The 24,847-nt window shown below is 34.0% G+C and overlaps 1 protein-coding gene across 2 annotated transcripts; it reads left to right on the forward strand.

The window, feature by feature from the left end:
- The first annotated feature begins 878 nt into the window (after nucleotides 1-878).
- LOC122045538 (protein PIGMENT DEFECTIVE 338, chloroplastic-like) lies at nucleotides 879-23,524 on the forward strand. Of its 2 annotated transcripts, XR_006130011.1 has the most exons (9): nucleotides 879-1,845; nucleotides 15,880-15,954; nucleotides 16,025-16,096; nucleotides 16,864-16,944; nucleotides 17,276-17,373; nucleotides 21,525-21,650; nucleotides 22,552-22,600; nucleotides 22,699-22,967; nucleotides 23,323-23,524. XR_006130011.1 is itself a non-coding variant. In XM_042605800.1 (8 exons), exons 1-8 carry the CDS (start codon nucleotides 1,039-1,041, stop codon nucleotides 22,909-22,911), a joined length of 1,521 nt encoding a protein of 506 aa, XP_042461734.1. In that variant the 5' UTR covers nucleotides 879-1,038; the 3' UTR covers nucleotides 22,912-23,189. The 2 variants fall into 2 exon arrangements, 1 of the variants encoding a protein (XP_042461734.1); XM_042605800.1 differs by lacking the exon at nucleotides 23,323-23,524 and having other exon boundaries at nucleotides 22,699-23,189.
- The last annotated feature ends 1,323 nt before the right edge of the window (nucleotides 23,525-24,847 follow it).

Genomic DNA, 24,847 nt, shown 5'->3' on the forward strand with positions numbered 1-24,847 from the left:
GATCTCAGATTGACATGAAACTAGTTCTTATATATTTGTCTACCTCTCCTTATTATATATATGCTTTCAAATATCAATTTGACCAAATATATTGAGAGTAATGATTTTTTGAACATGAATTGAATTTTTCAAACATATTTGTGTTTAAACAATCATTGCCCAAAATCCGCTTATGGAGCAAACGACCTCATATTGACATGAAACTAGTTCCTATGTATTCATCTACCTCTCTTGATTATATCTATACTCTCAAACGTTAATTTGACTCAATATATTAAAATTAGTGATTTTTTGAACACGAATATATTTAAAAAAATTAATTTGTGTTAAAAAAATCATTACTTTCAATAATATATTTTATCGAATTGGTATTTGAGGATATGAATATAATCAGGGGAGATAGACGAATACATAAGAACTAGTTTTATATCAATTTGAGGTCATTTGATCCATCAGCTAATTTTGCCCAAAATCAACTGATGGACCAAATGACCTCGGATTGATATAAAATTAGTTCCAATGTGTTTGTCTACCTCTATTAATTATATTCATGTCCTCAAACGTCAATTTGATTTAATATATCAAAAATAATTATCTTTTGAATATGAATATATTTGAAAAAATTAATTCAGGCTGATCAATTCAAAAGCTTAATATGTTGTATCCCATTTGAAGAAATAAAATCTCTCTAAATGTAGTGATACATAGACTAATAAATGTTAGGATAATTAACCACAACTGTTGGGCGATTATTTTAAAATCTATTTAAATTTTGTGAACTATATTTTAGAATTTATTTAAATTTAAAAATTATAAAATAGGTTTTCATTAGACTTTCTTCCTATACAATCTCGGTAATCATAAAATGAACCGTGCCGGTCTAACAAGAGGCCCGTTACCGGATAAGGATTTTGAGACGACGTCCGTTAGAGGCATTCGCTGGCCATCGGCTGCGAAGTGCGAACAAAGCAGCGGCTGCAGGCCGTGGATTACACCGAGCAGTGAGCTTCGGCTGGCCGCGCTCAACGGAGTGCGATAATGGTGGCGGTGCTGACATTGACGCCTGCCACGGGTACGCGAAGCCATCGCTTCCATCCTCTCCTCCTTTTCAACTCCAAGCTTCCTCCCCCCTTCCTTTTCCCTAAAAATGCTTCCTTTAGCGGTGGACGCCTTGTGTCCGCCTCTTTCTGCGGTACTCTTGCCGCCGCCGCCGCCGCCTCGTCCTCCTCCCCCGACCCCCGATCTTCCAAGGAGACAGACGTCGAGCTGCTGCTCCACGACAAACCCTATCCTATCCCCGTCCCCGAAGAAGAGGAGCCTGCCCCGGCACCCCCCGACCCCGAGGAGGCTTTGGCCCCCTTCTTGAAGTTCTTCAAATCAAGGGATCCTTCGGAGGAGTACAATACTATTTCAGTGGAAGAGAGAGACGGCAAGACTGTCAAGGAGGAGGAGAAGGAGACAGTGAGCGTCCAGTACTACGACCCCAAGCCTGGGGACCTTGTGGTGGGCGTTGTCGTATCTGGTAACGATAAAAGGCTCGATGTTAATGTTGGGGCTGATATGCTCGGGACGATGCTGACCAAGGAGGTGCTGCCTCTGTACGAAGCGGAGCTGCCCTACCTTCTATGTGATCGGCATGAGGACGTTTCGGAATTCACGGTACCAGGGAAAATGGGAGTTCTCAGCGACGAGGAAGCGTTCAGTGGAGGGAAGGCACCTGGGAAGGCCATCGTTGAAGTTGGAACTATTCTCTTTGCAGAGGTCCTTGGTCGAACGCTTAGCGGACGCCCTCTCCTGTCCACAAGGAGGATGTTCCGACGGGTAGCATGGCACCGAGTGAGGCAGGTTCTCTACCCTCTCTTTCTGAACCTTTCAATTTACTAATTATTTGGCAATAGGATTCATGTGATCACAAGCTACTTACCAAGACGAAGGACCTTCTTTTTGTTCTGCTCAAGCTGAAATCCTCTCGTATCACTGTCGACCATTAGGTTCACTCCTTTTGATAGCTTTTGCTTGTTCACTTAATGTTTACATGTTCATACCGTTCCTATTGCAACTTTTAGTATGTCTGTCCTCTGTCTAGCCTTTGCACATATAGTTGGACTACTTTCTCTACTGAAAGGTTTGAACAGGTATCTATTTCAAGTGTCGTCTAACAAAATGATCTTCCAAAAAGTCTATATCACTTGTCTCAGAAAGATTTTCCTCTGCATATACTGTAGTTATATTAGCATTGATCAATATTCAAAGATATGCATCTAGCAAACATCAAATCAAACTAGGGAGTGGCAGAGTTTATAAGAAGAATTGACGATTCAATAGTGATATTTGGTCCTTTTAAACATAATGACTGGATCAAAGAAATTTAAAAGACACAAGGATTTCACTTTCTGTGGTATCCCGTGTAAAAAAACTCTCAATAGTATTTTGTAAACAAAAAAATCAGTTCTCAAATATATTAGTTTCTGCAAGTTGTGGATCAAGTCTTAAGAGAATATTAAAATCAGCACATTTTATTCCTCAATAAGAAAAAGGCATCTCATGGTAAGTAGTTGCTAAAATGGTAAGGTTTTAAATATAGTTGCAAGCACTAGGCATCGAGTCATTGCTGAATGCCTAGGTAGTCACTAAAATTGCAAGGTTTTAAAAGGAGTTTGCAAGAACTAAGCTTTGGCTCATTGCCAAGCAGTTTGGTGGGGGCGTTGGAGGTTGATATTAAGAATTAAAACAAATAGATGTATAATTTGACATTTAAAATGACTTAACAATGCATGAATTGAAAACAACTTTGCGATCATAAATAACTGATAATTGATACACATTACAACAACAAAATACATCATATTTCACATTACAACAACAATAAAACCACAAAACACAATAAAACATATAAGTACATACAATGTATATCCAATCATACAAGTTGCATATAATCATAAAGTTTATTGCAAGAAAATACACAACAAATTAACAATATAACATAAAAATCCAATTAGTTCATAATTACTGTCATGCTATTATGTTAAATTTTAGAACAATATGAAAATATGGACAACTGATGCCAAGCTACAATCGAGTGCATAAGTCTAGTCCTCTATAGAAGGAGAAAAACTATAAAAAATATCTCATTAAATTCTCTAGCACTAGTGGTATCTTGTATCTTTGATGAATAGAGCCTTCTTATTCTCGTGATTCTTTAATTTTGCATAAGCTAGATCATTCGTTTTCATCATATCTACTGCATTCCTTTTTATTTCTATGAATTTATAAGAAATATCCATTTATTGATACTAATTTATTTTCCACAAAAATACTCACGATGTAAACACTTTGACTTTGTTAAGGTAGTTGTTAAACTTAATCTTTCAAACGCACACTAATTGCTCTCATGCTCGGAAGAGTTACATGTTTGGCTAAGAATCTTGATTGCCATTTTTTACAAGTTGAGAGTGCTTCTCACAAAGGTTTAAAATTTCGACCCGTGCCGAGGTTTCGGTTTCAGACCGGAACGATACGGTTTCGGTATCGGTATCGTATCGTGCCGTGCCGATATAGTTTCGGTATTTTTTTATTTATATATAATAATTATAAGATAAATATAATTATGGTTTATATATAAAAATAAGTTGTATATTGATTTTGTATAAATTTTCAATTATTGAACAATTTAACATTGTTAGAAAAAATAATTAAAAATAGTTTTATTTAAATAAAATTGATAGATCAATAATTCGAATTAAATGGATCTATCTATAGTAATAAGTATAAAAATTAATATAAGATATTACTTTATATATAATAATAATTATATAAATTAACTATTTATTTATTAAATAATATATATTTTAAATAGTAAAAAATATCAAGTAAAAAAAATATAAAATAATAAAAAAATATCAGAATATAAATATTATTTATTAGATTTTTAATTTTTTTTAGAATTTTAAAGAATTTTTAAAAATTTTAAATGAAATTTAAAATAATACAAAATATTAAAAAAATATAGTAGAAATTTTTAAATAAAATTTAAAACATTAAAAAATCAGAATATTAATTAATAAAATTTATTGAATTTATTTTAATTTAAAATATATTTTATTAGGATACTTTAATTAGGGTTTATAAAAGCTTGTTCGAAATATCACCGGTCCTTAGGAATTGTTTAAATTAATTAAATAAAATAATTATTTATCAGAAAAAAAAAGAAAAAAAAGCGATCGCGAACCTGCGATCGCGATAGCGAACCCACGATCGCTCACCGCGATCGCCGTGGGGGGCGTCCGGCAGCGCCGGAAGCGTTGCCGGACGCATCCGGCGGCGCCGGAAGGGTTGCTGGACGCGTCTGGCGGCGCCGGAAGGGTCGTCCGGCGACGCCTTCGACGCCGCAGAAGACTTCGCTCGACACCTACCTTCGATGCCGAAGGCTTCGCGAGACCGCCGGAGGTGTCTCGCAACTTCTCTAGCGCCGCCGGAGACATCCCGCGTCTCCTCCTGCGCCGCCGGAGGCGTCCGCGACTCCTTGAGACGTCCCCATCTCCTGTGCCGGTTTCGGCCGCCTGATGGAACGGTAAAAACCGTTTGTGCCGGGCGGGACGGAACGACATTTGATTCCTTGCTTCTCACATTTAGAGGAGGTGTATGTCATGCTAAGAATCTTAATTATCATTTTTTGCAAGTGGAGAGTGCTTGTTCAAAATATTGACCACTTATATGCTATCAATTTAAACTAATAGACAATATTAGTAAAATTCTAAAATTTATTCAAAATGACTTACTAACTTACCAAATGATATTTGATTAGAATCGTCGTCATCTTTTAATCTTTGCCTCACAACAAATTGTCTTTCAAAGAGTCCAGTTGCATCTTTATATGCCTTTATTTCCATACTTATCACATTTTCTTGAATGGTGGATCAAGAAAGATTGAATTATATAAGTGAATATACCATCCAAGGCAACACTATTTGACTTTTATCTTTGAAGAGTCACTATAATAGAGATTAATGTAGTAAGCAATATGAAGAAGAATTTCTAATGCAGCATCCAAGGCATCAGTTTTCACTTTTCTCTTTTGTAAAACTTTGAATTATATAAGTGAATATAGCATCCAAGGCAACACTATTTGACTTTTATCTTTGAAGAGTCACTATAATATAGATTAATGTAGTAAGCAATATGAAGAAGAATTTCTAATGTAGCATCCAAGGCATCATCTTTCACTTTTCTCTTTTGTAAAACTTTGAAATGGAAGAAAATTACAGACCTTAGGATTGTAGGTTGTATGAGATCCTTCTTTTCAGTGAAGTGGCATATTGTGCTTAAAGTGTATGATAATTGCATTAGAAAATAATTTGAATTCTTGTCTTTTCAACTAAATCTTTAATTGTCTTTCCTCTATCAACTTCTTTATGCATTAAATTAATCAATAGTGTGAGCTACATATGTTAAATGAATAGGTGCCAAAGTATGCACCTCTTTTATCATCCTCCCACCTCGTTGCAACGATACATGTCACTGTCTACCCCACACAGTCTTTCCCTAATATCTTTTGTTCTCAATAATGTATTTCAAAAAATTTATACCTAATTCACAATTTCTGCATAAGGATATAACACTTTTGCCCTTCTATCTATGAATTAGTCATAATAGTGTAGCCTCTTCCTGACATCCCTATAGGCTTACAAATTTGTTTAATTTTTAATATTCTTTTTTAATCAAAAGGTTATCAAACTCATAAGAAGTTAAACCTTTGCGCTCCGAATCATATTAATCGATTACCAATACCGTGATGGGTAGATATTTTAAGTTGGCTATATGAAATAGAGTGCCTACTTTATCAAACCATCGAACAATATACTAGTTAACTATCATTATTCCTTATTTATCACTTATGCTATTGTGCCTCAATGAACCTCGAAATGCCTTTGTTTTTAAGATCATTAATGGCGAATCAATCGTGCCGCCCGAAACAGTCGAAATTTACCGTTCCAGTGACGAATCGAAACCGGCACATGAGGAGAACAAATTTCGCTGCCACCGGAAACGTCGCAGGACTCTTCCGGTGGCGGTGGAGGCGTCGCGCGACGCTTCCCGCGGCGGCGGAAGCGTCACTCGACGCTTCCGTGGCCAGAAGAGTCATGCGACGAGTCATGCGCGCGATCGCGATCGTGAGATCGAGATTGCGGGATCGGGCTCGGGCGGACTGTTACAAACGAAATTTTTTTAATTAATTAAACAATTCCTAAGTGGGATATTTTGAATAGGCTTTTATAAACCCTAATTAAATTATCCCTATAAAATATATTTAAAATTTAAAAAAAAAATTTAAAAAAAATCTTTTTACTGTTTTAAATTTATTTAATTTTTTTTTAAAAAAATAAAAAAATCTAATAAATCATATTTATATTCTAATAATTTATTATTATTATTTTTTTACTGTTTAATTTATATTTTAAATTTTTTTACCATTTTAAATATATAAAATTTAAACTAATAATTAATTAAATGAATAAACAATTAATTTATGTAATTATAATGTATCAATTTTAATTCGAATAATTAATACATCTTAAAAGAAAATTATATTTAATTTTTTTTTAACCATATTAAGTTGTTCAAACAACTTATATAACATCAATATACAATTTATTTTAAAATTATATGCAATAAACATATATATCTAATAATTAATATATATTAATAAAAAAATATCGTATCAACACGGCACGGTTCCGGTCTGAGACCGAAACCTCGGCACGGGTCGAAATTTTAAACCTTGAATCTATTTATCCTTTAGATTTTTTTTTTTTGACTACCTTTTTTTTTTTTTGTCTCTCTTTATCAAGAAATCATAGATTGAGGTGCCAGCCATGCTAGTTGGCATGGGTCAAAATTACCATTTTGCTCGTTGATTATCATCGGATACTTTGCACTAGAGTGGTGACTCACGATGGAAATAGAGAGAGAGACTCATGACAAAAAAGGGAGTGAGAGAAGATATATTGATGAAGAGAAGAGTATGTTGGAAAGAATATGTCAAAAGCGACACATATAGTGAGTGTGGAAGTGACACCTTGGATAGAATGCGTGATAGGTAGTCAGCATGATGGGCACGACGATGAGCGGCGGGCAATACGAGGTCAAAGAGGCGATGAGTGCACTTAGAGAGAAAAAGTAATTAAATATAATTCAAACTTTTTAAAATATCACTATCCTAATTACATGTGTTTAGAACAAACTATCTTGCATATAAACTTGCTAGGGAGAGAAAGAGGGAGAGAGGTTTGTGGCAACAACAAGGAGGGAGAGAAGAGACATGGAGGAAGAGAAGAGTGTCTTGGAAAGAATATGTGATAAGTGATAGACATGGTGGGTGTGGCAATGGTACCTTGGAAAGAATGTGCGATTAGTCAACATGACGAGCACCACAATGAGTTGCAAGCAATATGAGTCAGGGAGGGGAGAGAGTGAGCAAAGATGAGATGAGTGCATAGAGAGAGAAATCTATTTTTTAAAAATACCTCTTAGTTACATATGTTTAAATCAAAATAAATCTAAAACAACCCTAGTTTGAATTCACGTGATCACAATCACCATGTCTATTCGATAGCTCCAACCTTCCCTAAATTAATATCCACTCGACCCTAAAATTAAAATATTTATTTTATTTGGCTTAATTAGTTATTTAAAAATTTACAACAACAATCAAGTTTTATCCCACCAGGTGGGGGTCAATTATATGTGTCATTGGGCTCTATCCCCTACTATATTATTATTTATATTTAAATAATTTATATTTTATTTTATTATTGCTAACCGAAACTTTTTTTATTCCTCATTTGATGTACACATTTGTTATAATTCCACATCACCTAACTAGTACATGTATTGGTCGTTTAAGTACTTGACTTTCTTATCCAGTCAATTCTTATATGTCCGCAAATTTACCTTAATATTTTTATCTCTACAACTCTCATCTTTTGCTTGAGTCGTAGTCTAATGTTCAACTTCATATAATATAGCAAGTCTGACTGTTATTTTGTGAAAATTTTCTTTAAGTTTTAAAAGTACTTTACCATCACAAAAAACCATCTAATGCTCTCTTCCATTTCAACCATTTCGCATGTATTTTATATAAGATATTTCTTTTAATCTCTCAATCCTTTTGCAAAAATGATCCTAAATCCTTAAAATTATCAATTACATATATTTATTAATATAGAAAATTGTCTTATTACGTCTAATATTGTCAAACTTAAATTTTATATATTCTGGCTTTACTCTATTAAACCTAAAAGCTTTCACTTCTAACATTTTTGAAAAAAACTAAATGCAAAAATTTAAATAAGATAAAATTTGGTATCTAACATCAACATAGTTTTTTTTTACATGTTCTAATCTTGTTACGTAAAAAGAGATTGAGAGAGGTCGTGTGAGCAAGCTACTAGAAAACTAAGATTCGATGAGATCATGTCTAGCTTCTCTTTATTTGATTAACAAAATATAAGTCATTTTTTCACTATTATAAATTTATTTGATTGGACTATCATTAAAAATATAAGGTGATTGCGATATGTATGCACTCTATTTTTTATTTGCTTTAATATTTTTAGTCACGTGGAAAAAATAAAATAAAAACCAAACAATAACAATTTGAATTATTTGACTGTATTAAAGAGAGTTTTATTTAAGTTATATGAAACAAAATACATTAAACAATATTTAATGCTTACTTTTTATTAAATATTTATGAATAAATTTTAAATATAATTATATACAACAACAACAATCAAGCCTTTTCTCACTAGGTGGGGTCCGCTATATGAATCCTTTTACGTCATTGAGCTCTATATCCAACTATATCATCATCTATACTTAAATAAATTTTATTTTATTTTATTATTGCTAAGTCTTTTTTGATCTTGCTCGTTTGATATGCCTATTTGTCATAGTTTCACATCTAATTGGAGCATTTATTAGTCGTCTAAGTACATGCCCTTACCATCTTAAACGTGTTTCTCGAAGTTTTTCCTCAATAGATGCAACTTCGACTTTCTCTCTAATATTCTCATTTCTTCTTTGGTCCATTTTCATATGTCCACACATCCATCTTAACATCCTCATTTTTGTAACTCTTATCTTTTGCTTTGCTCAAGTAATAGCCCAATATTCAATTTCATATAACATAGCAAGTCTAACGATTTTATAGAATTTTCTTTTAAGTTTTAGAGGTACTTTACGATCACATAAAACACTTGATGCTCTCCTCTATTTCAATCATCTTGTTTGTATTCTATGTAAGACATCTCTTTCAATCCCTCTATCGTTTTGTAAAAACGATCCTAAATATTTAAAGCTCTCAGTTCTAGGCAACTCGTTATCTTTTATATTAACAATTGTCTCATTATGTCTAATATTGCTAAACTTAAATTCCATATCTTCGTTTTTTATTCTATTAAACCTAAAACCTTTCTCTTATAGTGTTTCCCGCTAAGATTTTAGTTTAGTATTTGCTCTTTCACGTGTTTCATCTACCAAAACAATATCATCTGCAGACAACATATACCACGGTATTATATCTTGAATGTACTCAATGAGTTATAGGATCGGTGCGCACGTGAGAGGGGGTGAATCATGTGACTTTTGAAAAACTTTCTTTTTGTGGTTTTGAAAACGAGTACGCAACGAAAAACTACAAACAAAAATAGAACACAACCACAAGAACTCGAGAAGCTACTTGGTTCGGAGCCTTCAGCGACTTCTACTCTAAGACCCATGATCTCTCGGACTGTATCGACGGGTAATCTATTAAAAATCTCTTTTGGAACTGCTGGGAGAAAGAATCGAATACACATACGAGAAACGAGAAAGTGTAACAGCTTATGCTTTCCTTTTGCAAGTAATAAAGATGTATAGGAATGTTAAATTGTTACCAACACTTAAAGAAGTAGAGTCTGAATGGGCTCGTGAGTTGGTATCAGTGTACCGGTAGCGGTCGGATGCCTAGTAGAAATAGCGCACCAACAGTCAAACGTGTTCGTAGCAGCAGAAGGGTCTTTGTAGCTCGTAGAAATGATCCTTTGTGCTGCTTGAACGACTCTTGTAAAGAGTGTTGAGGGTGCCTCCAAGCTCATAGGAGGCGACTCCAATGTGAAGTTTAATCCTATAAATTTCGATCGCGATAAACAGCGTGAACTTTGGCTTCTATTCATTTGAGGGCGTCTTCCATGCTCCTCGAGGCGCCTCCGAAGCACTCTGAGGGGCCTCCAGCGCTCTCCAGGGTGCCTCCATGACCCTTTTGAGGCGCCTTGACATTGTTCATCCGAGACTTAGTTTTTGCTCATGCAAAAACATGTTAGGCTAATAGAAAAATATTTAATCTGCAAAACAAAGTTAGCACAATTTATATAAGTATTATTAATTAGATCCCGTCTTCCGGAGACCAGGATTTAGTCACGGTCTCACTCTAGGTTTCCAAAATAGACCCAAAGTGGATCTGCGCCTAAAGGCCCTAAATGAGACTCGTCCTCACTAGACACTCTCCTCTAGTGACTTACCATACAGAATCGCTTGACTTCCTTTCGGCCTATTAGGTCTTTCCGCCAATTGTCGGTCTACAGATCCAACTAAACTTCGGCCAGCTGTTAGGTCCCGTGGATCCAGCCAGACTTCCTGCTAGATATCGAGTCACTTTTTAACTTATCTGGACTTCTACACTAGCTGTCAGGTCCCGCAGACTCAGCCAGACTTCCCGCCAAATATTGGGTTACTTCTTGACTTATCTGGACTTTTACACCAACTATCAGGTCCTGTGGACCAACCGGACTTTTCGCCAGATATCAAGTCATTTCTTAATCTGGATTTCTACACTAGCTATCAGGTCCTCTAGATCTAGTTGAATTTCAACTTGGTGTCATACCCATCAAGTCCTGCACACTTGGTAGAAAGGTTAGATCACACAATGTTTAACTTTAATCCATTTGTCATTTATCAAAACTTAGGTTTGATCATTGGTGCCAACTACACTAGCAAGCTTGTTTATAATTAGTGTAAAAAGATAGGGACTTAGAGCTGATCCTTAATGTAACCCTATCTTTATTGGAAATTCTTTAATTACTCTGCATGAAGTCTTTGTCCTGGTTGTTATATCCTCGAACATATTCTTAATTAATTCAATATATATATAGTACACTAACACCTCTCTTTTCTAGAATTCTCCATATAATTTCTTTTACACTCTATTATAAGCTTTTTCTAAGTCAATGAATATCATGTGTGTAGATCTTGATTTTGCTTCCGATATTTTTCAATTAATTGTCTAAGAAGATGTATAGCTTCTATTGTCGACCTTCTCGGCATGAACCCAAATTAATTTTCGGTCACCGTGGTTCCTTTAATCTTTTTTCTATTACTTTTCCCCAAATTTTATAGTATGACTCATTAATTTAATACCCCTATAGTTTGCACAATTTTGTACGTCTCCCTTGTTCTTATATAAGGGAACTAGAGTACTTATCTTCTATTGATCAGACATTTTTTCATTTTCAATATCATGTTAAATAATTTTATAAGCCATTCAATACCTTGTTTCCCTAGGCACTTCCATACCTCTATCGGAATATTATCTGGTCTAATTGTTTGTCCATTGTGCATTTCATTTAAAGTTTGTTCTACTTTTGAAGTTTGAATTCTATGATAAAAATTTAAATTTTTATGCTCATTTGACCTACTTATATTACCTAAGTTAAGTTGATTACCTAAACTTTCATTAAAAAGTTAATAAAAATATCTCTTCTACCGCTCTTTTATTTCTCCATCGCTTACTAGTACCCTATTACATTTTTCTTTAATACATTTTATTTAGATAAGAACTCTTGTCTTTCTTTCTCTTATTTTAGATAATCTATAAATGCCTCTTTCCCCTTCTTTTGTATCTAATTTTTGATATAATCATTCAAAAATCTCATTTTTTGCTTCATTCATTATTTTCTTAGTTTTTTTCTTGGTTATTGTATATTTTTTTAGGTTTTCCCCATTCTTACAAATATATAATTTCTTATAAGTTATTTGTTTTTTCCTTACTTTCTCTTGTACTTTTTCATTTTACCAAGATTTCTTACTTGTGCATGTCCCTTTGACTCATCGAGTGCACTCTTAGCTACTATTTTTAACTTTGATATCATTTTATCCCTTGTCATATTAGAGTCACCGTATATTTCACCTAATGCTCCTACCGTCTCCTTAAATTTGTTTTACTTCCCATACTTAATTCTAGGAGTCGTATATATTTTCTTTGACACTATGTTTGAGGCTTATATCCAACACTACAAATCTATGTTGAGTAGTTAAGTTTTCTCTAGGGATGATTTTATAATCTTTACAAATCTTTCTATCATTTTTTCTAACCATAGGAAAGTAAATTTGCGATTTATTATTCTCATTTTTAAACGTGACTAAGTGTTCTTTTTTTTTTCTTAAAAAACGTATTAGCTAATATAAGGTCATATGCTATTGCAAAATCTAATATAGTTTTCTCTTCCTTATTTCTTGTTCCAAACCCATAACCCTCATATATCCTCTCATATTCCTCATTTTCATTCCAACATGTTCGTTTAGATCACCTCCTATTAAAATCATTTCATTTAACGGAATATTTTATAATATTTCATCTAAGTCGTCCTAAAATCTTAATTTGGTAATTTCATCTAATCCTACTTGTGGTGCATATATGCTAATTATGTTTATAGTTTCTTTCGCTACTATTATCTTAAGAGTTATAATTCTATCATCTTTTCTAACTACTCCTACAATTTCATCCTTTAACAAACTATCTACGATAATACTCACTCTATTTCTTGTTTTACTCTACCATAACTTAAAACCTGAGTTCTTTATCATCTTTGCCAACTCACTACCCATTTTGTCTTTTGTACACACAAAATATTAATTCTTCTTCTAATCATCGTATGTTATCAGTGAGGGTTTCTATGCTCTATATTTCAAATTTTAGATTATTAGTTTTCTTATCATATTTGTTTTATCTAAGCTATATATATATATATATTCATTTTAAATAAAATTATATGCTTAAAAATGAAACTTTCTTTAGCCTTCAATATGAAATTATTCCTATGTTGTAGAATCCAAAAGCAAAGCACGCCTCGTAGTATAGAGGATGAAGAAAACCTTTATTTTCTTGTTGCTCATTCTAGCCTTTCACATGCAAAAGTTTTATAGTTTATAAGTGTCAATCATTATAAAATGAAAAGAAGAAATTTACAGATGAATAAAAAAAAGGTAGTTCGGTACACAAAGCTCTTCCCAATGCGGAGTCCTGGGGTTGGCGGAGTCCTAGGGAAGGGTTAGATTAGTTGGGTCTATTGTATGCAATATTACCCTGTATTACAAGAGCTGTTCGCGACTCGAACCTGAGACCATAAAGTTACATGAAAACAATTTTATTGTTGCACCAATACTCCCCTTCTAAATTTACAAATAAATAAAGCTAAAAATTTAAAATTTAATTGGTAGTAAACATTTTTATCTTTGAGGTTATTAAATTAATCAGCAAATATATAAACATAATTATAAAGATGCATTATCTATTAACAATCTAATTAGTTATTATGTAAACAATTAATTACAATAAAGAATTAATCAAAAGTTACAACTTATATCCGATAGTTATTATTAATAATTTAGTTAAAAAGAGAATTAAAATCGTATTGGTACGATACGAGTTAAAGACTGAAACTCCAACCTAACTCAAAGTTCTAAACCTTTCTAGAAATATCAACCTTTCTTAACTTGTCATTCTTTCTAGAAATATCAGCCTTTCTTCTTCAGGTAATATTACTTGTAATTCTTTTTTCATTGTCTCAATAGATTCAATGAAAATCTTCTTAGCTTCATAGGCTACTTTTTAATAATTCGCAATATTACTGTAAATATGAGTTAGATGTTGCTCTATAAAGTTGTTAAGTTTTCTTCCCTCAAAATTTACACATTGTGGGATTAGAATTATTCTTGGAGGGAGATATCCATAATTCTAGGTAGGACTGGTCCAGCTAGGTGGTTTACTATAATCAGATCAAGAATATTGTGCTAAAGTTGATTTCGTACCTCACTTGACTAAACAGTAAACAAGAAAACATAGTCAAAGACTTTTTTATTGGATTCAAAACTATCAGACGACATCAAATAAAAGCTACTTAAGCAATGCAACAAGTTAAGGAAGATGAACAAATTATACTTCACTATGATGAAGAAAAATACATCATGATTTTATCAATGTCCGCCAACAACATAATCAAATTTAGCCCAATTCACTTGGTTGATTGCCATATTTTATGCACCTGCATGGCTCACTATTTAACCAAGTTTTTACATCCACATTATACCATGGATAATAATATCACAAGTAGTATTGACTGAATACCCAAATAACATCAACACGAGTGATTTCATTCAGAGTTTAATCACTCACGGTGTTCAAGCTACCAATAGTTGCTTAAAAGCGTATGCCCCTCTCTTAGGCAATCCTATGAATACATTGTGTTTTATCTTTCAACATTACAAACGCCAACTTCTTCCCTTTAGCAATTCATGAAATTCAACCAAGGGTTCATAATACCTCTACTGGCATAAAAGCTTAAGCATAGATGAACGTTGAAACCCTAGGCTTATCCTTGTCTTGCCAACCCCCAAGAGAGAGAGAGAAGAAGGAATCTTCCACCATTCCTAGTGTCTTTCCTTCCTCTAGTGATCCCCACAATGCGGTAGAAGGATCAGTTTTGGGAATTGGGAAGAGGAAGAGATAAGACGGAGAAATAAGAGAGGAGTCCAAGGGGTGTCATCAGTTCCTCTTGGTTTACCCCACCCCACCCCACCTCATTAATTAGAAGAATAATAATTTCCCTTAAGCTTACTCCATTTGCAAAATAACCTTGAATAGTCCCTTAATATATAGAAATTTCCCATTAAATTCCACCTAAGTCTTCCAAAAAGGGTTTAAGTCATACCCAACTTGGCTTGACCAAACAAACCTGCATGCAGTGTCAAAGTCGGCCTTCTATCACCCTATGTGGAACGCTTCTCAATGAGGTCACACCCCGCATTGTTAAATAAATAGGCATCCTAGCTAACATGTTCCCAAATCATGCTAAAAACATTATGTTTCATTTAAATTATAGAATTTTTCTAGGAAATTACTCTCTCTCTCTCTCTCTCTCTCTCTCTATATATATATATATATATATATTTGTGAACACACTTGAAACATTTTATGAATGTTAGGCGGAGAAGTCACATTCGAATTCCACCTAGGCGGCCTCCTAGACTGGATTTTAGAAAATTGAAAATTTGGATTTGTCCTATTAAGGAGTAGTTTTACTGTTATATATATATATATATATATATATATATTCCATTTATTGATTTTCTACTTGGAAATCATAGAAAAATTTAATGGATGTATATTCATGCCACATTACTTCCCATAAGGTTTTACTTGGAATTCATTTTCTACTTGAAAATTTATTCATTTAATTGATACCCTGCTTGATAATGCTCGATGCATTATCCATGCTCTACCTTGAAAATTTTTCTACTTGGAATTCATTTTTCCATAAGATAATTTAATGATGGATGCATTCATACAGCATTTGCTACCTTGAAGGATTAAATAGACTGGTATCTTGAAGCTAGAAAAGCATAAGCTGGTTTAGTGTGGCACGACCATTTGTTTGTGGGCTCTCTTTCTTTATCAACCATACTCCTATTGGGGTAGTATTATTTGTTCAAAGTTAGGTTTAGAAGATATAAATCAATGCGGAAAGTTCTTTATATCCTGACTATTTTTTTTTGCCATGTGAATAGATAAAGCAACTAAATGAGCCAATTGAAATTAAAATATTTGAATGGAACACAGGTGGCCTACTAACCAGAATCGAGGTAAATTTGTTCATTTAGTTGATTACAGATTACTTATTATACTCGTCCGTGATATCCAATTCATTTCCAGGGCCTGCGAGCATTCCTACCAAAAGCTGAGTTGATGACCAAGATAAAGAATTTCACAGATTTAAAAGAAAATGTAACTGACTCTTATTCTGGATTTTTAATTCCTAAGATTATCTCTGCATCTTTTCAGAAACTGTTTATATTACTGGATGATAATGCATCCCTACATATCTCTTTCTACATATATGTTCTATTGAGTTTCTACCTTTCCTGTAAGAGGGACACAAAGTGAGAAAGGATATTCATAAGGGAGAGGAAGTGGGTGGAAGAGAAAAGGCAGACTTGTGTTGTTTTCTTGAGGGGATAAAAATATATAAAATTTTCATTTTCATCAGCCACCATTTCCTTAGTTGGAAAGAAAAAGAGAAAGAATTGTTATTTCAGTATTTTTTTATTTTTCAAAAAATATAAATATAAAATTAATCTAAGGTAGATGTTAAAAGGTAATTTTAATTCTATTCTACATGCAGTTTGTTTTCACCTGACATTTTTGATGGATTTTGAGAGAATCAATTCTTTTCATGATTCCCTCTTTCCATTTCTCTCCAAAATCAGGAGAAAGTGGTCTCCACCTCACCTTTTCTCACCCTCTGTTCTTCCTCTTCCATCCACTATAAGAAGCACAACCTTATGCCCTCATATGTGTTGTATATGGGGTTTTATCCATTCAACTGCTCTATAATGGTTTTTTTCATATAGTGGTCTATTTTACATGGAACGGGCTTCTTCTAGAGAACTTGATAATGCACATTTTGTGATGCTTCCTTGCTTTATATTGGACCATGTTTAGCTGTTGATTATATGCTTATGCAGGTTTCTTGTCTTTCTTACTCTATTCAGGTTGGCCGCAAGATGTATGTGTGCATTACCAGGATTAATGAAGCAACTAATGACTTGATTATTAGTGAGAGAGAAGCCTGGGTTAGTTGATTGTTAGTTTGTCATAGTTCTATTTTCATTTAATTTTTGTTCCATTTTGCCACAAGTTAAATGACCCTTTATCATTTGCATGCTTTTTATCTCAAAATAATTTATCAAATCTGTATAGCAGTTATAATTGGGTGAGTACTATCCACATTGAAATTTTTGCATTTTCTTAGATGTTAGGGTGTAGTTGAATTCCCTACAGTGTCTCTTTAGAAGTAGGCCTTTTCTCTTAGAAGTCAAGTAAAGATTGTTTTGCAATCCTATTCCCTATTTCATTCTCTTCCCTTGTATTTTTTATGATTTGTGGATCTATCTTCTTTTATAGGACATGATGAACCTGAAAGAAGGAACTCTTTTGGAAGGAACTGTAAGGAAAATTCTTCCATATGGAGCACAGATTAGATTAGGTGACACAAACCGAAGGTACATGCATCTTTGTCCTTTGTAAATTTTGAAATCTAGGATCTTTTTGTATGATACAGGTGTGTAGTTTGCAAGCATGCTTCTATACAGCTTGTATACATCCCAGATATTCATGTCTACAATGTATCATCAAGTCATCTTGTTATGAATAAAATTTAGCTTACCGAATCTTACTTATAGTTCAAACCAATATTGCGTAGCATTGGATTGAAAAATAAGCAGCTCAAGCCATAGTTTGCAATTGCATATCTAATGTTGTCGAATTGAAATTCAAATCATGAACCCTTTCAGTGATTTTGTGAATCGTGAATGGTAAGGTTCATATTAATAACTTAAAAAAAAAAATACTCCACAACAATTTCTTAGAATATTCTTTTTGACACCATATGATTAATATATTTTGATAAACCAAACACTAAGCAATGAACTGAAAGCTAAAAACACAAATAGACACCATCAGTTAGTAATCAGTTAAGGCTATAGACCTTGAGGAAAAGAGTCTTGGTTCATGAAATCTTGTTTGTTAACAGACGGTGGATGCATGACATCTCTGACGTAATGGGCAGGAACTTTCCTGACGACCTAAGATTTACCCCACCATGTGCTTATGGCACCTGCATTTACGTCCCTCTATATCCATGGGGTCGGCACTAGGGGGGCGCTAAGGTAGCGAATCTACCTTTTTTTATAAGTTGTTAACAGAGTAGCTAGCTAGGCTAACAGAAAAATGACAAACTAGATGACCATAGACCTTGATCTGTGAAGGCTATAGTTGAGCTTTTATTGCTCTCTTTGCCATTTTAGAAGATGGACAATAATATCATGTTATAAGTCTATCGAATCTAAATAATTTTCAACAGATCGAATGTGAAAGCAATATGATTAATCAGCAAAGGATTTTATTCAATAGACCTTTGGCTTTTAAATTTCAAAGTTTGAGGAACATGTTGCATTAAATGATAGTTACTAAACTAATCAAGAATAAAGATGTATTGTTAAATTAATATCACCAAATCCAAAATATCTCTAGTAATTATCCATATAAAAAATATCAAAAATGACATCTGTACTGGCCACCTCCTCTCCAATTGAGACGTCATGATTCATCTAGCATAACTATATCTTCCTCTCTAGCTTCTTGCTCACTAGTGGCTTCCTTAATTTTCTCCTTTCCTTTCTTTTTGATATTTACTCCTTTTCATTTGATATTTACATTTATATTTCTTGGACCTAAAATAGTGAAAGAAGAATATATAAATGTAAAGATTAAAAGTATCAAACATCCTCGTGAGTTGTAACTAGTAAATTCTTAAATTAAATACTATTCATATATTACTTTTTCCTTCTTTGAAGATGCTCTCTTCTCTGCATTAAAATAGTTTTAAACATCTATCCATGAAACATCATTTGGAAAACAATGTTCCTTAGTCTGAAACTAACCCACACGCCATCGGTTTCTGTATCCGACAAACAAATTGGATAATGTGAATCTTCATTCTCTTGACATATTTATTTTGTCTCAACTCTAATTGAAAATTGTAATTCACAAATACAAGTGCATCCAATCGATGTTGTTCTTAGTTGTTTTAAAATAGATATTCTCAATTGTGCTCCAATTCCTTCTGTACCCCCGTAGCACATATTAAGCTTGGAACACGAATAAAAAGGCTTTATATCTTAAAACATTCCAACCACCATAGGTTTTCCACCATTGAACTGTAGAAGAAACAAATTTGATCATAAACAATAAAATAATTGTACCAAATCATAAAATAGTTTTACATATATGGTTGATTTTTATCTATTGTTGCTACTGTAATACTTGTGTCAAACATCCCTTCGCTTCTCTTGCATTTCTAGATTTGTTCATCCACCTTTATTCTAATCTAAAATTTTCTTTATTGTCCTGTTCTAACTTCCACATTATAAGTAAAATTTGGATCAAATGTAACATGCAACATTAAATTTTAAAGTATGTTACATCTTGTTATCATTAATCAAAACTTATAGCGGAACTAGAATAACTTCTAAAGTAGCACTCAATTAAAATTTACCGAGGATTTAGATAGTAGGCTATTGCATTGGGTCTATGAACTTGTAAATCCAATCTAGTGTCAATAGTTTTCCAAATCTGTTGATATGTACTAAATTCCATTTAAGTTTTTTCTAGTTCACTCTTTGGCTCTATCCTAACTTCAAAAATATAGCCCATAACTACCTTCACACCACCATCCACAAGAAGCACTCTCACAAGTGGATTCACACATTTCAAGCAAAACTTTAATTGACTTTCAAATAGTGAATCACATAATACCATGTCTTGTACTTCCCTTATAATTACCTTGCAAAAAGAACTTGTAGCCATAACACAAGGTCTTGTACTTTCTTCCTCTATAATTACCTTGCAAAAAGAACTTGTAACCCATAATTTAGAGACAAAATGGATCTAATTGCAGTTTTATTCTCCAACATTGTTTCAGCGTCAAGTATGCTGTAGATAATCTGTTTATTGTAGATTGATAAATAAACACTTTGATCTGCTTTGCCTTTGCTATATATCATAAAACAGTGACACATGGTGACCAAAAAACTTTGTGAGCAAATCTACTCCTGTTCAGATTAATACCAGAATCCATTTTTGGTATGGCGCTACAAGGTTCTAATAGTCCCAAACAATGTCACAGTAGTAGCTGAGAGCATTAAGCATATTCAATTGTTTGGAAACTGAAGTAGGTTGTTGCTAGCTTAAGATAGTCTGAATCTTACGAGGATCAGCCTGTACACCGTGCACTCATAAATTGGTATGATATGTGTCCCAGGTAAGAGATCTTGGCTCACTAGAAAGAGCATCAGAACACTGTAAGAGATTTTGTTGCTGCAAGATCGATAAAGCCAAATGAATTTGGATCAGATGGGTGAGCCATATCTTGTCATAATTTAGGACATCATCCGAGGACATGTCAAGACACAGTTGTCTCTTGAACATGAATTGAAATTTTATTCAGTTGGTCGGCATAAAGGAAGCATTTTGTTTTGTTGGTTGGCTGACATGCAAGACAAGCTATAGATGGCACCACGACTATGATGACACCTCGCACCAATGGTGACGACTTTGTGAGGCTTCAGTGAGGTCTCAAAACGATAATGATTTCAAGTGAGGCCTGCACATGGTTTGCAACGATTGCAACATCTTTGCACATAATTCACAAGGCTTCTGTGTCGTCCTGAGATGACAACAATTTTACTTGTGGTCCACGATGAGGGCTGACTTTGCACGCGTAGTGCATGAGGTTCCCATGAAGTCCCTAGACAATGAGCGCTTTCTTCTTTCTTCTTCCTCCTGTCCCCCTTCTCTTCTTCCGTTGTTAGAGTTGATTCTTGGGGCTGCTTGAAATGTCATTGGGGGACTCATGAGGCTGAAAGGGACAGAAATTTGAAATGCCCATCATGCCTTCAGAATGCAATTTTCTCCACATCCTCCATTCAAATTTGGTGGATAGCTGATAGCTAGATCCAAGATCCAATTTAGAAAAGTATCTTATGGCAAGAAGTTCATCTAGCGGCTTGTCCACCTCCTAAATAGGAAATCTTGTCTTTCGCTCTCACAATGTTAGTTGCTTTATGGTCAACCCAATCTCCAAGAGTACGGGATAAGAAAGGAAATTGCTAGAGTGGATAATTCTTCTTTGTAATATGTCATCAAATTCCACACCTTCCTCCATTTGAATATGGTTGCTGTCGTGATTGCTACCAGTCATACCTAAGGCTGTCATGATTGCCATCGTCAATTATGATGTGGTTATCAATAAGCACCCTTCTTTTTTCAAATGTTCTATTTCAGTCTTTTAACACCACTTTTAAGTCTATGGCAATTGCCATGTAAAAGATTTTGATCTTGTCTCTCTGCTTTCTCTAAAGATTCTGATGTAGCATTTGAATTGAGTTTCTATCCTGGTATGATTGGCTATGTTTTTTTTTGAAATGTTTTCAACTGTGTATGACCATAATTCAAGTTGATAAAACACTAAACCTCTTGTTTATTGTTGAGTAATAGCCAAATAGTAATGCAAACTTTATCTATGTGCATATGTTACAAATATTGATTTTTTTTCTTCCATACTGAGTCTAATCAAATGCTCTTTCAATTGCAGTGGATTACTTCATATCTCAAATATTACTCGAGCCCGTGTTGCATCCATAAGTGACATATTAAAAGTGGATGAAAAAGTAAAAGTTCTCGTGGTCAAGTCAATGTTTCCTGACAAAATATCTCTTAGGTATGTTAGTTGATCATTGTTGTTTATAATAAATCATTTATTCCCATTCCAAATTTAAAATCTGCAGCAGGTTTGGTCTTTTTAATCACTTTGGCCTTGTTTGTTTTCTATGGAGATAGAAACGTGGAATGGAAGATAAATAGAAAGAGATAGAAATAAGGTAGAAGAGGAGAAAGAATCATTGTTTTATCGAAATTTTAATCTTGAAAAATTTTAAATGATAGAAATAATGAAATGATAGGTAATAAATGATTTCAATTTTTTAAAATAATAAAGCCAATTGCACCTGGCTCAGGTGCCTCGATTTGGGTAAAAATGGCCCCCGGGGCATAGTTAAGTTAGTTATCATAGGGTAGGTTTGCAGAATTGAGCAAGAGTCAAATTCCGGTAAAGATCGAGGAATTACCCTTTTATGTGATGGCTAGCTTCGATTTCCTGATTTACTCCCTCCCAATGGTATGAGGCAGTCGTGAGCGAGCCGTTAGAGTGACAGATTTCACCTTTTGCAAATCAATTTGGGCAGAAATAAAATGAGAAAGGGAGATAACTTTTCTCCCTTTTTTTTATTTCTTTCCCTCCAATTTCTCTCCAAGGAAATGATGAAATTTGGAGTGCTTATCATCTCTCTTCTGCCGTTCTTTCCCCAACATCCATCTGTCCTAGAAAAACCATATTGAGTGGATAATGTATTTCAACTTTTGACGAAAGACAGCAAGAGGCTGATAACGGTGTTCTCTACAAACATTAGTATTTCTCTGTTTGCACAACATAGAATCATGAAACAATTTTGCTAAATTGATATCTTAGACTAATAATTGATGCTATAGAAAAAGAACACTAATTTTTGCACTGCTGCACTACAAAATAGAAATCTTATATAATTCCACTGTGCTACAAACAGCATTGCAGATCTTGAAAGTGAGTCAGGACTACTACTCTCAGATAAGGAGGTTCTGTTTCTTTTTGTTTCTTTAATTGAAAGTTCTTTTGTTCTTTAGTTGTCCATATGCTTCCTTTAGCTTCTTCTAATCTACTCTTAAATTATCAGAAAGTATTTTTTGAGGCTGAAAAGATGGCTAAAAAGTATCGAAGAAAACTACCCGTTATTTCTGCAAAGCACAACAAATTAGACTCACTTCAGACTGATTTGCTTCCCTTCGATGATGAAGCTAGATTATATGCAAACTGGAGATGGTTCATATTTCAGCAGCATGCTGAAGTAAATGAAGACAACACTATTGTGTCAGAATGCTCAAGTTAATGAATATATATTGATATGAAGTCGGAGGTTTGGATATCACATCACATAACTTCCAGGTCAGAAAAAAAGTTTGCCTATCTGTTTATAGTGTTGCAGTAGCGAGTTGAAGAATCATTCTCATAACTCATTTTAAGAATGAGGAAAAACACCCTGCTAATTTTCCTTCTAAGAATATAGGCATCTTGTAACTCAACCATTTTGTTTTCATTTTATTCACTATATGTCATACCGACAATGCAAACTGTTCCTATTAGGACCAAAATATTGGTCTTTTCACACATCTTTGGAGGACTTCAGATTTATGTACTTGTAGGTATGACTGTCGTTTCGTGTCATGAGGTATTTATTTCAATACTCAAAATTCCTTCTAGTTCAGGTATATTTTTGAACTGCTACCATTCTTGTTGACAGGCTGCCAACTGAGGCAAACTTAAGTGAAGGAGGCAGTGATATTTATGTCATTGTTAATAATACAATGTAATTCTTTGTCATGTGCATACGTGAACACAGCAAAGTGCAAAACAAAATGGGATGATTGCATAAAAAGAACTTTACGATGCTTGATAAAATTATATACGTTCATGATCATATATAAAGAATTTTTTTTGGGATATTGGTCAAATATGTTTCATCCATTTATGGGATCGTTTATCTTTTGTTGTTTGTAATCTCTAAAACATCAAAATTACATGTGTTCACGATCATATATATATATGAAGCTTTTTTTTTTTGGGTGATGTTATTGTTCAAATATGCATTTGCCAATATTGGGATGATTTTTGTTTGTAATCTCTAAAACATCAAAATTATATGCGTTCATGGTGGCAAAAGGTGAATACGTTCGTCCCCAATGTCCCTGTCAACTTGTCATAGGGTTAACACGGAGGAGATAAATCACGGGCAGCTATTAGTCTTTGGAATAATGACTAGCACATAAGGGAGACATTTATCTCGGTTTTGTCGAGATTCAAACCCAGATTTCATGATGGCAACACCTCATGTGCTAGCTACTAGACCGTTCCGAGGGGATAAAATTATATGCGTTCATGATCATATATGAAGAATTTTTTTTTGATGTTATTCTTCCAATGTATTATCCAATTATGAGATGATTTATCTTTTGTTGTTGGTAATCTTTAAATCATCTCTAGCACTTCCTTTGTCTATGATAAGGGTAGCCGTCTATGATAAGGGTAGCTGTTGACGAGTCAATTATACAAAAATGATAAATTTAGTTAGTTTTGGGTGATCAGTTTAATCTTATAGAATTTTTTCGTCGACAATCAAGATAAATCGGGAAGTGTTCACAACGGGCGACTTAGAAGCTAATTATCCTTTGGTTGCGTGTTTCATTTGGAAGAATTTTTTTATTATAAATTTATCATAGTTGGGATCGAATCATCATTGTGTGAGTGATAACTTGGATGTCTACCGCTACACTAGAGCCCCGGGGACGATGAGTCAATTATGCAGCAAAACTAGATATTCACATAGGAGTCCTCTCAGGACGATCTAGTAATTAGTGCATGAGATGCTATTAACTTGAGGTCTAGGGTTTGAATTTTAGTATAGCTAAGGTAAATACCTTTTTCATATGCCTATCGCTATTTAAGGATTAGTAGTTATTTATGATTTACCTAATTGGCTCTGAAATAAATTAATAGGGGTGTTAGGGACTAGTATAGTCATTTTTCTCAGCTAGATACTCACATACGAATACCATAAAGGTTCTATCCTGTGGTCCATGAACTTTGCCTACCACTGATGTGATTCTTTATTGGCAGCCTTCCATGTGGCAAAAATGATGATTTGTTTGCCCTTAGCGTCTCCGTCAACCCGTCTCTAGGCCAACACGGAGGAGATAAATCGTGGGTGACTACTAGTCATTAGTGCAGATGGCAAGACATGAGGGGGAGGTATGCTTGGGCATGTCGAA

This window comes from Zingiber officinale, chromosome 2B (genome assembly GCF_018446385.1).
Source record: "Zingiber officinale cultivar Zhangliang chromosome 2B, Zo_v1.1, whole genome shotgun sequence".
Taxonomy (NCBI): Eukaryota; Viridiplantae; Streptophyta; class Magnoliopsida; order Zingiberales; family Zingiberaceae; genus Zingiber; species Zingiber officinale.

Excerpts from the sequence above, each read along its gene's own strand:
- LOC122045538 (XM_042605800.1), top strand. The coding sequence starts at position 1,039 with ATGGTGGCGGTGCTGACATTGACGCCTGCCACGGGTACGCGAAGCCAT. Across the intron at positions 17,374-21,524 it reads TTAGGTGACACAAACCGAAG|TGGATTACTTCATATCTCAA; the intron begins GTACATGCATCT and ends TTTCAATTGCAG. Across the intron at positions 21,651-22,551 it reads CCTGACAAAATATCTCTTAG|CATTGCAGATCTTGAAAGTG; the intron begins GTATGTTAGTTG and ends TGCTACAAACAG.